Source organism: Oncorhynchus mykiss, chromosome 11 (assembly GCF_013265735.2).
Source record: "Oncorhynchus mykiss isolate Arlee chromosome 11, USDA_OmykA_1.1, whole genome shotgun sequence".
Taxonomy (NCBI): domain Eukaryota; kingdom Metazoa; phylum Chordata; class Actinopteri; order Salmoniformes; family Salmonidae; genus Oncorhynchus; species Oncorhynchus mykiss.
This window is the reverse complement of record NC_048575.1, coordinates 36,908,677-36,924,457: the sequence shown is the minus strand read 5'-3', so window position 1 is coordinate 36,924,457 and position 15,781 is coordinate 36,908,677. Positions and strand designations below refer to the sequence as shown.

Here is a 15,781-nt window from a genome sequence, read left to right as displayed (position 1 = left end):
AAGCACTAGCCTATGTCAATCTACTATCCCCCATAGTACAAAATTATTATTATTATATTCTGTGCCAGAAATAAATATTCCAAACAGTCTGGGACAGTTGATGCGATAGATCCCAAATTAATACAACCACTAGCATGGAAGAAAACGTTTTTAGGCAATGAGGCTGACGCAACGGATAAGAAAGTTTAGCTTAACATGTTGATAGCCTAATAGTTTATTTCTTCACATTATAAGCGCAGTAATGCGCACATGGTAGTAGGCTATAAGCGCAAATGTTCCATTAGCGGAAAACACCATTACCAAAAGTGACCGCAAATGCAATTATGCATGTAATGCTTTTATTATAAAAAGCAGGTGAATGTTTATGGTGAAAATTACCATCCCCAAACTTGAAGATCAGATGAAGATCAGATCAAGTTTTAAGTCACAACAATAGACAGTGTGCTTCAACTAATAACAATTATTGTACTTTTCTTGTATATATTGAATACACAATTTAAAACATTCACAGTGTAGGTTGGAAAAAGTATGTGAAGCCCTAGGCTAATGACTTCTCCAAAAGCTAAATGGAATCAAGAGTCAGCTAACCTGGAGTCCAATCAATGAGACGAGATTGGAGATTTTGGTTAGAGCTTCCATGCCTAATTTTTATTTTATTTTTTAAAAACACTAAATTTGAGTTTGCGATTCACAAGAAGCATTGCCTGATGTGAACCATGCCTCGAACAAAAGACATCTCAGAAGACCTAAGATGAATAATTGTTGTCTTGCATAAAGCTGGACAGGGTTACAAAAGTATCTCTAAAAGCCTTGATGTTCATCAGTCCATGGTAAGACAAATGGTCTATACATGTAGAAAGTTCACCACTGTTGCTACTCTCCCTAGGAGTGGCTGCAAGAGCACAGAGCAGAATGCTCCAAGAGGTTAAGAAGAATCCTAGACTATCAGATAAAGACTTACAGAAATCTCTGGAACATGCCAACATCTCTGTTGACGAGTCTACAATATGTAAAAACACTGAACGAGAATCTTGTTCATGGTAGGACACCACGGATGAAGCCACTGCTGTCCCCCAAAAAACATTACTGCACATCTGAAGTTCACAAAAGAGCACCTGGCTGTTCCACAGTGCTACTGGCAAAATACTCTGGACAGATGAAGCTAAAGTACAGTTGTTTGGAAGGAACACACAAAACTATGTGATAGTTGTGATACAAACCTTATTAAAACATATAGGGCTATGGGCTAGGCAACACGAGGCGTCCGAAAAGTTGATTTAATAATGTGACATTTGTTTAGATTTAGAATGGACCATTATCATACACCTGTATCGAAACAGGGGCAGCAGGAAAAAACATGTCGTCTATGCACTTACAGTTGAAGTCAGAAGTTTACATACACTTAGGTTGGAGTCATTAAAACTCGTTTTTCAACCACTCCACAAATTTCTTGTCAACTAACTATAGTTTTGGCAAGTCTACTTTGGACATCTACTTTGTGCATGACAAGTATTTTTTCCAACAATTGTTTACAGACAGATTATTTCACTGTATCACAATTCCAGTGGGTCAGAAGTTTACATACACTAAATTCACTGTGCCTTTAAACTGCTCGGGGAAGAAGAAAAAAATGATGTCATGGCTTGAGAAGCTTCTGATAGGCTAAATGACATAAAATAAAAAAAAATATTTCACCTTTATTTAACCAGGTAGGCTAGTTGAGAACAAGTTCTCATTTGCAACTGCGACCTGGCCAAGATAAAGCATAGCAGTGTGAAAAGACAACACAGAGTTACACATGGAGTAAACAATTAACAAGTCAATAACACAGTAGAAAAAAAAGAGTCTATATACATTGTGTGCAAAAGGCATGAGGTAGGCGAATAATTACAATTTTGCAGATTAACACTGGAGCGACAAATGATCAGATGGTCATGTACAGAGATATTGGTGTGCAAAAGAGCAGAAAAGTAAATAAATAAAAACAGTATGGGGATGAGGTAGGTAAAAATGGGTGGGCTATTTACCGATAGACTATGTACAGCTGCAGCGATCGGTTAGCTGCTCAGATAGCAGATGTTTGAAGTTGGTGAGGGAGATAAAAGTCTCCAACTTCAGCGATTTTTGCAATTCGTTCTAGTCACAGGCAGCAGAGACCTGGAACGAAAGGCGGCCAAATGAGGTGTTGGCTTTAGGGATGATCAGTGAGATACACCTGCTGGAGCGCGTGCTACGGGTGGGTGTTGCCATCATGACCAGTGAACTGAGATAAGGCGGAGCTTTACCTAGCATGGACTTGTAGATGACCTGGAGCCAGTGGGTCTGGCGACGAATATGTAGCGAGGGCCAGCCGACTAGAGCATACAGGTCGCAGTGGTGGGTGGTATAAGGTGCTTTAGTGACAAAACGGATGGCACTGTGATAAACTGCATCCAGTTTGCTGAGTAGAGTGTTGGAAGCAATTTTGTAGATGACATCGCCGAAGTCGAGGATCGATAGGATAGTCAGTTTTACTAGGGTAAGTTTGGCGGCGTGAGTGAAGGAGGCTTTGTTGCGGAATAGAAAGCCGACTCTAGATTTGATTTTCGATTGGAGATGTTTGATATGAGTCTGGAAGGAGAGTTTACAGTCTAGCCAGACACCTAGGTACTTATAGATGTCCACATATTCAAGGTCGGAACCATCCAGGGTGGTGATGCTAGTCAGGCGTGCGGGTGCAGTCAATTGGAGGTGTACCTGTGGATTCATTTCAAGGCCTACCATCAAACTCAGTGCCTCAGGGCTTGACATCATGGGAAAATCAAAATAAATCAGCCAAGACCTCAGAAAAAAAAATTGAGACCTCCACAAGTCTGGTTCATCATTGGGAGCAATTTCCAAACGCCTGAACGTACCACGTTCATCTGTACAAACATTAGTACGCAAGTATAAACACCATGGGACCATGCAGCCGTCTTACCGCTCAGGAAGGAGACACGTTCTGTCTCCTACAGATGAACGTACTTTGGTATGAAAAGTGCAAATCAATCACAGAACAGCAAAGGACCTTGTGAAGATGCTGGAGGAAACAGGTACAAAAGTATCTATATCGACATAACCTGAAAGGCTGCTCAGCAAGGAAGAAGCCACTGCTCTAAAACCGCCATAAAAAAGCCAGATTACAGTTTGCAACTGCACATGGTGACAAAGAAATTACTTTTTGGAGAAATGTCTGATGAAACAAAAATAGAACTGTTTGGCCATAATGACCATTGTTATGTTTGGAGGGAGGCTTACAAGCCGAAGAACACCATCCCAAACGTGAAGCACGGGGGCAGCAACATGTTGTAGTGGTGCTTTACTGCAGGAGGGACTGGTGCACTTCACAAAATAGATGGCTTCATGAAAAGGAAAATTATGTGGATATATTGAAGCAACATTAAGATATCAGTCAGGAAGTTAAAGCTTGGTTGCAAATGGGTCTTCCAAATGGACAATGACCCCAAGCATACTTCCAAAGTTGTGGCAAAATGGCTTAAGGACAACAAAGTCAAGGTATTGAAGTGGCCATCACAAAGCCCTGACCTCAATCCTATAGAAAATGTGTGGGCAGAACTGAAAAAGCATGTGCAAGCAAGGAGGCCTACAAACCTGACTCAGTTACACCAGCTCTGTCAGGAGGAATAGGCCAAAATTCCCCCAACTTATTGTGGGAAGCCTGTGGAAGGCTACCTTAAAAGTTTGACCCAAGTTTAACAATTTAAAGGCAACGCTAACAAATACTAATTGAGTGCATGTAAACTTCTGACCCACTGGGAATGAGATGAAAGAAATAAAAGCTGAAATAAAATAATTCTCTACTATTATTCTGACATTTCACATTCTTAAAATAAAAAAGTGGTGATCCTAACTGACCTAAGACAGGGAATTTTTACTACGATTAAATGTCAGGAATTGTGACAAACTGAGTTTAAATGTATTTGGCTAAGGTGTATGTAAACTTCCGACTTCAACTGTAAATAGCAAACGGAGGACGCTTTGGTAGCAGGTGGCCTAGTGGTTAGAGCGTTGGGTCAGTAACAAAAAGGTTGCTTGATCGAATCCCCGAGCTGACAAGGTAAAAATCTGTTGTTCTGCCTCAGAGCAAGGCTGTTAACCCACTGTTCCCCTGGCGCAGAAGACATGGATGTCGATTAAGGCAGCCCCCCGCACCTCTCTGATTCAGAGGGGTTGGGTTAAATGCGGAAGACATTTCCGCTTAAGGCAGTCAGTTGCACAACTGACTAGGTTTCCCCCATGGTTTATTTTCATGCCAGCCAGGTAGCCTATACTCCTGTTGTAAATATAAGCAATGTGTTTAATATTAGGAAAGTTGAGAAATAAATATAGGCCTAGCCTATGTATGGAAAGCTGATGGGATCCTCTTTTTATTAGCGCCCATCACTCTTGTTTTCTCCCGCAATTGCATAGCCTGTAGAAATGTTGCACAACATGAGATCATGGGCTCTCGAAGTGTTTGATTAGAATTTTGGTTTCCTTTGCATTGATGTCAGATTGATTAGAGTGGACAATACAGTGCTAAGCACCAGGCAGTTAGCATGCTTGGTAGGCTACCATCAGCAGCATTTAAAAAATGTTTAACCTTTATTTAACTAGGCAACCAATTCTTATTTTCAATGACGGCCTAGGAACAGTGGGTTAACTGATTTGTACCTTGTCAGCTCGGGGGTTTGAACTTGCAACCTTCCGGTTACTAGTCCAACGCTCTAACCACTAGGCTACCCTGCCGCCCCAGGATAAGAGCTACCCAGCATAAGAGCTTGGAGAAGCCTAACTACTGTGACTAATCGGTCACGTGGAGGCAGTCATACGGTCATCGCAACAGCCCTAGTTGCAACCCTAGGTTTGTGTTGGGACTATAGCTTGTGAAAGGATGGAAAAGGTATGAATAATATATCAAAATAACATTTTTAATGAAAATATGTCAATCATTATTTGAATATGTTGGTAAACCGTTGTATAAAAGTGATAACGCCCTCAAAGCCAGAGTTTGGAGGATATATTAGCACGGTTTGCCGGGCCTCGACAATCTCGGGCCTTATCACTTAAATAATGCATTCTCTAGAATGCCCTTCAAGCCAATGCGACGCGAGTCATTCATTATTTTCCATAGAACGCATAACCCCTTGTTGATTATCCCTTACATAATGAGCAAAGCATCTCAACGAGCAAGGAAGACTAGGGATGCACTACTGTCTGGGAATAATGGCTATTAGCTAATCACTTACCACAGAAGCACTTGTAGGTGTTTGGGGGTTGGAAGACAACATTCTGACAAGCTGGACACCTCCACCCATCATTTGTTTCTGCAAATTAGAACAAAAGCTTGAATATCACATATAGCATCCTTCACAGATCTCTTTAAGAATGATGGTTGTCCACAAAATGTGAACTACATCTTAAATAAAGTTACATCTTATAAAGTTACAATATATTGTGACATTGTTAGTACAGAAGTAACAGCGCACATTAGCTGCAATTAAGATAATAGAAGGCCACTGCAATTAGGATAAGGTCACTGGGGCCGCATTTTTGCTACAGTGGATATTGTAGCCTCATCTGTCGTGCAGAATGTGCACTCCTATATTGTCTGGGTGGAGCAGCAATGTGCTATCTATGGAGGACTATTGTGTTAAAAGTCATGAATAGATGCACAGCTGAATGAGTGACTGCTGGGCAGTGCTTAATTGCACACGTGTCTGCCTGTTGGTCTGTCTGTGTTCGGCCTACCATCTGCCTGTGAGGCTGGGGAGCGGGCCCACTTCTTGATGCAGTTGAGATGGAAGACATGGAAGCAGCTGAGACAGCTCCAGACAGGTGCCATCACCCTGATCACCTCACAGCACACCATGCACTCATACTTCTCCTCGGACAGCTGCTCAATCAGGCAACCTGGACAGAGATGGAGAGAGTCACTAGAGACTCCAAAACATAACCAGCACCAGTCCAGGAGGGTCAGAGCCAGAGTGGACCATAACTGGAGTGGTCTTAATAATGATGGTTCAATCCCAAATGGCATCCTATTCCCTATATAGTGCACTGCTTTTGATCATGGCTCATAGGGCTTTGGTTAAAAGTAGTGCACTATGTAGAGAAAAGGGTGCCATTTGGAACATACAATCAACATGATAACTGCTCTCAGAGCAAACTCATTCACAAATGACCGATCTAATAAAAAATGTTTTCAGATATTCTTTAGCTTAGTGTTTTCATTTGGTTATTTTTTTTTCTGTGAAACTGCCCTCTCACCTGTCTGTGTCTCCTTGCTCTTGTTGGGCATGTTGTTGTCCCCCCTCTTCTGCCCAGGCCTGTAGTCATATTTGGGTGTTCTCCTCTGGCCTCTGTCCTGCAGGGGGGTGCATTTCCCCTGACCGCTCCAGTTGGGCTCTTCAGTGCTGGGGCCCAGTTTGTCATGATGGGCAGGGAGGATGTCTCTGCCGCTGGCTCCCCTTTCAGGCTCCTTCCTCTCCTGGGGATATTCTTTGATCGGCCCCTGGCTTCGCTTTGGCTCTTGGAATTTCTTTCGAGGGTCAACATGGGGGTTCCTGTCCTCGGTCCTACCGCCTTTACGGTTTCTGGTTCCAATTTCTAATGATCGGGTTTCTTCTCTGGGCTCAACCAGATCCCAGCCTCCTCCCCCTCCTCCTGTAGCATGGTTTTCCTGGTTCTCCTGCTTGTCCAGAGAGTGAGGAGGTCCTTTAGAGCTCCTCTCTCCTCTCCGTGGCTCCTGGCTGAACCTCCGGGGCTTTTTAGGCCGGGTGTCCTGGTGGTCTTCGTGGGCAGGCCCCACCTCTCCCCCCCGGCCCCCAGGGTCTCGACGCCAGCTAGGCCCGTCAATGGGGGGTCCCCTCTCCATGTGGAGTGTTCCAGGCCTGTAGCCTCCACCAACCAGTCCATGGTGGCCCCCAGGTAAGCCAAGGGGCCCAGTGCCAATTTCAACCCCAGGCCTATTCCACCTCGGATTCCGGCCCCTTGAGCCCCGGCCACCTCCCCCACAACTTCCATTACTCCCTCTTCCTCGACCCCTCTGTACATCCTCTCTGTGGTGGGGAGGAGGATGGAAGTTTACTAGGACATTGTCATGAGATGATTTGACCCCATGGTGAAAATGGTCTTGCTGTTGCTGCGGCAGTGGGACATAATTATTAGGACTACTCCAAGTACGGTTGTGGTCCACTCTGGCTCGACCCCTCCTGGACTGGTGTTGGTTTTGTTTCTGTCGTGATGAAGGCCCATCTGGATTAAAATCCAGAGAGTCTATATATGAAAAGACATAACCTACGTGTTACTGAGTGGCTTAACATGAGTAGCAACCACGGTGTTAACAAACTTGACAGGCTGCAAGTACATCCTTAACACGAGACGCCAAAGACAAGGCGTTTATGTTGACATCTTCGTTCTCCTCGTCTTTGGAGTCGTGTCAAGGATCTGAGTATGACAGATCACCTCTTCTGGACTTTGATACTAGAGCACGTCATCTAGTTAGACAGACTTTGTTTACCATCATCACATAAGTAGGCAACAACGTTCACTATTTGTTAGAGGTTCTCACTGGCTTTCCTTAGACAAGCAAGGGCATAGCCATTGCTAAAAGTCCGCATGACTCCACCAGTACCTAGCCTAGGCTGTGTAGCTAACTAGCTAAACAGCCAGCTTCTCAAGCTAAAGTTAAATAAACACGCGTCTAACAGTGTGGCCACACTGACAATCAAAGACTAGCGAAGTGAGTCACTGAGTGAGAGAATTTGTCTCAGTCCGCTAGCTTGCTAACGTTAACTAGTTAACGTAACGTTAGTTAAGCTAATGCAGAGTGCAATTTCACAACTGCGCTCAACACAAACCCTGTCATTTGACTTTGATATGATTGAGCTAAATAGCATGGGAGCTAAGGGTTAACGTTAGCTTTTCTCTTTAAAACTAAAAGGAGCAAGCTAACTAGCCATCAAGCCAAGTTAGCTGCTAGCTAGCCTAATGTTACTTCTTACCTGTGACTGAGCACTCAGCCATTCAACCCCAGCTGATGCAAGTTAGTTGGCAGTGGCTCACGTTCTTCTCCCACGCGAAGGTTTTTACTGTTGTTGGGGGATTAAATGCCACTGTTTGCATGTATTTCCCACAATGAAACATAATAAAACGTCTCCTCTTCTTACATAATTGATATCTCTTGTCTTGTGGTTGGCACGAGCCCCGACGATTCTTCCAGATTCTGCAAAGGGGTTTGAAGTTATGTCACCCAACTTTATTGAGACTCACTGGCAGGACTGCACATCCATCTGCTTGGAATAACCAGCAGGGGGACCCTAGGTCATCATGCACCATGATCCACAGTGTCACCAGTTACCATTGGGTGATACTTTTTCCTGGAGAGAATAGAATGGAATGGAATTAAATATAACTGATCTGAATAGAATATAACTGAATGGAATAAAAAAAGAATATAACTGAATAGAATAATATATTGTCCCGCACAATTCTTCCCACAGTCTTGTGCAGACAAATGATCCCACCCTTAGGTCTACACACCCATCACATACATAGTGTCTCAGTGAGAAAGCCAGCCAGAAAGACAGACAGGTGCAATAGACTGGTACCTATGGCCTAAGGACAGTCTCTCTTAGCAGTAGTGTAATGGGATCAAGGTCGTCAGAGGCTTCTATAAAGGATTTGTGGACTTGGGTCACTAGGCTGTTGATTTAAAAAAAATATTTCAGAGATAATGCAACTCTGCAAATGGTTAACTCTCTCTGAGATGATACACAAGGCTATAACAGTTCTGCATAATGAGCTAGGTCAAACGCAGAGTCTATGCTTTTATTTCAGTCAAGACTTTTTCAGATAATGAGATCTCATCATTGTTTTTATATAGATGAGGTGTCTTTGTCATGTTGTCTTGTCTCTGTCCTTTCCCTTCACCCTGTCTCCCTCTGCTGGTCGTTGTTATGTTACCTTTTCTCCCCCTCCTTTCCCCAGCTGTGCCTTGTCTCCTCCTAATTACCCATTCACCCCGTTCCCCACCTGTTCCCTTTTTCCCTCTGATTAGGTCCCTATATCTGTCTCTGTTTCTGCTCCTGTCCTTGTCGGATTCTTGTTTGTTTGTTTATGTGTCTCATGCCTGAACCAGACTATCATCGTGTGTGCTGCAACCTTGTCCTGTCCTGTCGGAATCTACCTGTCCATCTGAGCCCACGTATGTTCGTCATTAAAGTACTCTGTTTGTTAATTCGCTTTTGGGTCCTCATTCACGCACCATAACAGAAGAATCCGACCAAGAATGGACCCAGCGACTTCGGATCCTCTCCACTCAGCCGTCGAGATCCAGGGAGCGATGCTAGGCAGACACAAGCAGGAATTGTCTGCTGCTCGACATGCCGTTGAGACCCTGGCCACCCAAGTCTCCAACCTCACAGAACAGGTTCACCATCTCCGCCTCGATCCACCGGCCACTTCCAGGGCTTTCGAATCTCCGGAGCCCAGAATCAATAACCCGCCGTGTTACTCTGGGGAGCCCACTGAATGCCGCTCGTTCCTCACCCAGTGTGATATTGTGTTTTCTCTCCAGCCCAACACTTACTCCAGGAGCACTGCTCGTGTCGCCTACGTCATATCTCTCCTTATTGGACGGGCTCGTGAGTGGGGCACGGCAATCTGGGAGGCAAGGGCTGAGTGTATTAACCAGTATCAAGACTTTAAGGAGGAGATGATACGGGTTTTTGATCGATCTGTTTTTGGGGAGGAGGCTTCCAGGGCCCTGTCTTCCCTATGTCAAGGCAATCGATCCATAACAGACTACTCTATTGAGTTTCGCACTCTTGCTGTCTCCAGTGGCTGGAACGAGCCGGCCTTGCTCGCTCGTCTTCTGGAGGGTTTCCGCGCAGAGGTAAAGGATGAGATTCTCTCCCGGGAGGTTCCTTCCAGCGTGGATTCCTTGATTGAACTCGCTATTCGCATTGAGCGACGGGTTGATCTTCGTCACCGAGCTCGTGGAAAGGAGCTCGCGCTCTCCGTCGCCTCCCTCTCCGCATCACTACCATCTTCCTCTGCCGGCTCGGGTGCTGAGCCCATGCAGCTGGGAGGTATCCGCATCTCGACTAAGGAGAGGGAACGGAGAATCACCAACCGCCTCTGTCTCTATTGCGGTTCCGCTGGTCATTTTGCCACTTCATGTCCAGTAAAAGGCCAGAGCTCGTCAGTAAGCGGAGGGCTACTGGTGAGCGCTACTACTCCTGTCTCTCCTTCAAGATCCTGCACTACCTTGTCGGTCCATCTACGCTGGACCGGTTCGTCAGCTTCCTGCAGTGCCTTAATAGACTCTGGGGCGGAGGGCTGTTTTATGGACGAGACCTGGGCTCGGGAACATGACATTCCTCTCAGACAGTTAAAGGAGCCCACGGCCTTGTTCGCCCTGGATGGTAGTCCTCTCCCCAGGATTCAGCGTGAGACGCTACCTTTAACCCTCACTGTTTCTGGTAATCATAGTGAAACCATTTCTTTTTTAATTTTTCGTTCACCTTTTACACCTGTTGTTTTGGGCCATCCCTGGCTAGTTTGTCATAATCCTTCCATTAATTGGTCTAGTAATTCTATCCTCTCCTGGAACGTCTCTTGTCATGTGAAATGTTTAATGTCTGCTATCCCTCCTGTTTCCTCTGTCTCTTCTTCACAGGAGGAGCCTGGTGATTTGACAGGGGTGCCGGAGGAATATCACGATCTGCGCACGGTGTTCAGTCGGTCCAGGGCCACCTCTCTTCCTCCACACCGGTCGTATGATTGTAGTATTGATCTCCTTCCGGGAACCACCCCCCCCCCGGGGTAGACTATACTCTCTGTCGGCTCCCGAACGTAAGGCTCTCGAAGATTATTTGTCTGTAGCTCTTGACGCCGGTACCATAGTCCCCTCCTCCTCTCCCGCCGGAGCGGGGTTTTTTTTTGTCAAGAAGAAGGACGGGTCTCTGCGCCCCTGCATAGATTATCGAGGGCTGAATGACATAACAGTGAAGAATCGTTATCCGCTTCCTCTTATGTCTTCAGCCTTCGAGATCCTGCAGGGAGCCAGGTTTTTCACTAAGTTGGACCTTCGTAACGCTTACCATCTCGTGCGCATCAGGGAGGGGGACGAGTGGAAGACGGCGTTTAACACTCCGTTAGGGCACTTTGAATACCGGGTTCTTCCTTTCGGCCTCGCTAACGCTCCAGCTGTCTTTCAGGCATTAGTCAATGATGTCCTGAGAGACATGCTGAACATCTTTGTTTTCGTTTACCTTGACGATATCCTGATTTTTTCACCGTCACTCCAGATTCATGTTCAGCACGTTCGACGTGTCCTCCAGCGCCTTTTAGAGAATTGTCTTTTCGTGAAGGCTGAGAAGTGCACTTTTCATGCCTCCTCCGTCACATTTCTCGGTTCTGTTATTTCCGCTGAAGGCATTAAGATGGATCCCGCTAAGGTCCAAGCTGTCATTGATTGGCCCGTCCCTAAGTCACGCGTCGAGCTGCAGCGCTTTCTCGGCTTCGCGAACTTCTATCGTCGTTTCATCCGTAATTTCGGTCAGGTGGCAGCTCCTCTCACAGCCCTTACTTCTGTCAAGACGTGCTTTAAGTGGTCCGTTTCCGCCCAGGGAGCTTTTGATCTCCTCAAGAATCGTTTTACATCCGCTCCTATCCTTGTTACACCTGACGTCTCTAGACAGTTCGTTGTCGAGGTTGACGCGTCAGAGGTGGGAGTGGGAGCCATCCTTTCTCAGCGCTCCCTCTCTGACGACAAGGTCCACCCATGCGCGTATTTTTCTCATCGCCTGTCGCCGTCGGAACGTAACTATGATGTGGGTAACCGTGAACTGCTCGCCATCCGGTTAGCCCTAGGCGAATGGCGACAGTGGTTGGAGGGGGCGACCGTTCCTTTTGTCGTTTGGACTGACCATAGGAACCTTGAGTACATCCGTTCTGCCAAACGACTTAATGCGCGTCAGGCGCGTTGGGCGCTGTTTTTCGCTCGTTTCGAGTTCGTGATTTCTTATCGTCCGGGCTCTAAGAACACCAAGCCTGATGCTTTGTCTCGTCTCTTCAGTTCTTCAGTAGCCTCCACTGACCCCGAGGGGATTCTCCCTGAGGGGCGTGTTGTCGGGTTGACTGTCTGGGGAATTGAGAGGCAGGTAAAGCAAGCACTCACTCAAACTCCGTCGCCGCGCGCTTGTCCTAGGAACCTTCTTTTCGTTCCCGTTCCTACTCGTCTGGCCGTTCTTCAGTGGGCTCACTCTGCCAAGTTAGCCGGTCACCCTGGCGTTCGGGGTACGCTTGCTTCCATTCGCCAGCGTTTCTGGTGGCCCACCCGGGAGCATGACACGCGTCGTTTCGTGGCTGCTTGTTCGGTCTGCGCGCAGACTAAGTCCGGTAACTCTCCTCCTGCCGGCCGTCTCAGGCCGCTTCCTATTCCCTCTCGACCGTGGTCTCACATCGCCTTAGATTTTGTCACCGGACTGCCTTCGTCAGCGGGGAAGACTGTTATTCTTACGGTTGTCGATAGGTTCTCTAAGGCGGCTCATTTCATTCCCCTTGCTAAGCTTCCTTCTGCTAAAGAGACGGCACAAATCATCATCGAGAATGTTTTCAGAATTCATGGCCTTCCGTCAGACGTCGTTTCGGACAGAGGTCCGCAATTCACGTCTCAATTTTGGAGGGAGTTTTGCCGTTTGATTGGGGCTTCCGTCAGTCTCTCTTCCGGCTTTCACCCCCAGTCTAACGGTCAAGCAGAACGGGCCAATCAGACTATTGGTCGCATCTTACGCAGTCTTTCTTTTCGCAACCCTGCGTCTTGGTCAGAACAGCTCCCCTGGGCAGAATACGCCCACAACTCGCTTCCTTCGTCTGCGACCGGGCTATCTCCTTTTCAGAGTAGCCTCGGGTACCAGCCTCCGTTGTTCTCATCTCAGTTCGCCGAGTCCAGCGTCCCCTCCGCTCAGGCTTTTGTCCAACGTTGCGAGCGCACCTGGAAGAGGGTCAGGTCTGCACTTTGCCGTTATAGGGCGCAGACTGTGAGAGCTGCTAATAAGCGTAGAACGAAGAGCCCTAGATATTGTCGCGGTCAGAGAGTTTGGCTCTCCACTCAGAACCTTCCCCTTAAGACGGCTTCTCGCAAGTTGACCCCGCGGTTCATTGGTCCATTCCGTATCTCTCAAATCATTAACCCTGTCGCAGTGCGACTTCTTCTGCCGCGATATCTTCGTCGCGTCCACCCGGTCTTCCATGTCTCCTGTGTCAAGCCCGTTCTTCGCGCCCCCGCTCGTCTTCCCCCCCCCCCCCCCCATCCTTGTCGAGGGCGCACCCATCTACAGGGTCCGTAGGATTTTGGACATGCGTCCTCGGGGCCGTGGTCATCAGTACCTAGTAGATTGGGAGGGGTACGGTCCTGAGGAGAGGAGTTGGGTTCCCTCTCGGGACGTGCTGGACCGTGCGCTGATCGATGATTTCCTCCGTTGCCGCCAGGCTTCCTCCTCGAGTGCGCCAGGAGGCGCTCGGTGAGTGGGGGGGTACTGTCATGTTGTCTTGTCTCTGTCCTTTCCCTTCACCCTGTCTCCCTCTGCTGGTCGTTGTTATGTTACCTTTTCTCCCCCTCCTTTCCCCAGCTGTGCCTTGTCTCCTCCTAATTACCCATTCACCCCGTTCCCCACCTGTTCCCTTTTTCCCTCTGATTAGGTCCCTATATCTGTCTCTGTTTCTGCTCCTGTCCTTGTCGGATTCTTGTTTGTTTGTTTATGTGTCTCATGCCTGAACCAGACTATCATCGTGTGTGCTGCAACCTTGTCCTGTCCTGTCGGAATCTACCTGTCCATCTGAGCCCACGTATGTTCGTCATTAAAGTACTCTGTTTGTTAATTCGCTTTTGGGTCCTCATTCACGCACCATAACAGTCTTAGGGTTGAGTCACTCAGTCGGTTCTGTGAAGATGTCTGTTCAGACAGTCACCACAGTGAAAAACAGGAAAATTACTGGACACATAACAACCACGTGTATAGGCTTTTTCTGACAGGGAAAAAATATAGTTTTGTAATGGAGAGGTGCCAACTGGGAGCCCCAGTCTGAGGGTAAATGGAGGACAGAAGAGGAAAGATTCCAAATGTTTTTGTTGAACAATATGAATATAGTGTCCTCAAACCCTTTTGTCTTTTTTTTTCAACAATAAACTTGAAGCTTGACTTCAACAAATAACTGTCTGTGGTTATCTATGACAAATAGCCTAACTTTCCCCCAGCTGTAGTTCAAATCAGCTTCAGGGGGTAAGGAAACTTCTTGGCTTCTTCTGTTTACCAGATCCCACATTTCCTGTTTGACTGCCTTCTGTATTTCCTCAGTTCCTGTGCCATGAGCTCTTAGATCCTGCTCATTGTAAGTGGCTATTTTCCTGCTCACATGGTGGGTTTGGTTTCTCTCTTCCTGCCCCGCGCTGTGACTGATCTTCACGAGATCATTTGCGGGAGGACATCACTCTCTCCTTCTCTCAACTCTTTACTCTGTTGAATGAATATTAAAAATGAGGCTGAAATGATGCGCGCAGCAAGCAGGCCTATTCTTCTTTGCGTCAATCAAGTGGACATTCCCTCTCTGTTCAGATTCCAAATTGGACGTGCATCGATTTCGGTAAGTTTAGGCGTGGCAGTGTATATTATTTTTCTTTCGAATATGAGCGCTCTTGAAAGGGTTAGAGATTACATTTTTTTCATACAAATGTTTTATAACTTGTATGTTAGCTACCCAATGAACCTATTACAAGCTATTTATTAATCTATGCAAAACAATGCTTTCTCATCAGAGTACATTCCAGGGTGGTACAATTATTTATGAATAGACTAGCTGCCTATGATAGGCATATTATTATATAAAGTTGTGTTGTCTTCATTAATTTTCCTCAGGCTATACCACACTATCTGATGTCTAGAGAGTAACAGAACTTTGCTCATGTGATTCTTATTTATTTGATATAGGTCATAAGGTGACAGTCAATGAGTCAAGTCATGAGATCCTCCTCTTCCCGTCTGTCAAGTTTCTCTTCTAAAGATTCTTTATGGAATCCGAGTAGGTAAGACCCTCTCAATTCTGTTGGTACTAGCATTCATGTGAAACAGTGTGTCACATCATAATATTCAGAGACTATTCTCTTGATACTTTGTATCTAAAAGCATTCAGTCAAAAACATTTGTGGGTATTTCTCTAGTTTAGTAGCCTGTGTAAATTGACCAGGAGCCTAGCCTATCTGATTAAACACCTCTATTCACTGACAAAGGTTTTTCTCAATGTTGGAGCGACAAAATGAGAACATTCCAATTATTCCATACAGCAGGGTTGCATGCACTTAATTTTATCACCTGCAGGACACACACTTGTAGCACCAGATAATAAAATCCCTATTATGGGCAATGGAAGTTACCATCAATGTGAATGGATAGGTTTTCAGATCTAGTACAGTAACACATTTAAGAGATCTGATAAATATAATACAATTGTCCAATAAGTAAGCTACAATGTACACCATTGAGGTTTTTCAGTCAGAAAAAGTATGTTTTAATGCATTTCTTTAGGCTCCAATTAATATAAACTATTGTACATGTTAATAAATAAGCTAATTTTATTTAAATAAAGAACACAGTAGTACAGTCAATTTGTATTTCTAAATATACATATATAATTGGTAAATATCAGTTGCTATAGGCTATTATGATCGTCTAGGCTAATGCTCCGGATGCTTGGAATT

At 45.9% G+C, this 15,781-nt stretch overlaps 2 protein-coding genes across 10 annotated transcripts in view; one reads left to right on the top strand and one right to left on the bottom strand.

Moving 5' to 3' along the window:
* The window catches only part of LOC110535646 (transcriptional repressor NF-X1), a 30,330-nt gene extending 22,053 nt beyond the window's left edge, over nt 1–8,277 (bottom strand). For 4 of the 5 annotated variants that reach the window (XR_005034621.1, XM_036935380.1, XM_036935381.1 and 1 more), the window contains exons 1-4: nt 8,025–8,277; nt 6,289–7,296; nt 5,770–5,931; nt 5,268–5,345 (exon numbers count right to left, since the gene is read on the bottom strand). Coding sequence is in view for 4 of the 5 variants with exons in the window: in XM_036935380.1 (XP_036791275.1) it covers nt 5,268–5,345; nt 5,770–5,931; nt 6,289–7,296; nt 8,025–8,046 (1,270 nt within the window). In the remaining variant the exon portion in view is untranslated. The remainder of the gene's footprint in view (nt 1–5,267; nt 5,346–5,769; nt 5,932–6,288; nt 7,297–8,024) is intronic. The other variant, XM_036935379.1, reaches the window with a different exon arrangement.
* Nucleotides 8,278–14,420: 6,143 nt separating this feature from the next.
* Nucleotides 14,421–15,781, top strand: part of LOC110535644 (arf-GAP with SH3 domain, ANK repeat and PH domain-containing protein 1) — a 77,289-nt gene continuing 75,928 nt past the window's right edge. For 3 of the 5 annotated variants that reach the window (XM_036935374.1, XM_036935376.1, XM_036935378.1), the window contains exons 1-2: nt 14,422–14,670; nt 15,015–15,109. In XM_036935374.1, the coding sequence (XP_036791269.1) occupies nt 15,033–15,109 (77 nt within the window). In that variant the 5' untranslated portion in view covers nt 14,422–14,670; nt 15,015–15,032. Of the gene's footprint in view, nt 14,671–15,014; nt 15,110–15,781 lie in introns of all 5 variants that reach the window. The other 2 variants (XM_036935375.1, XM_036935373.1) reach the window with 2 other exon arrangements.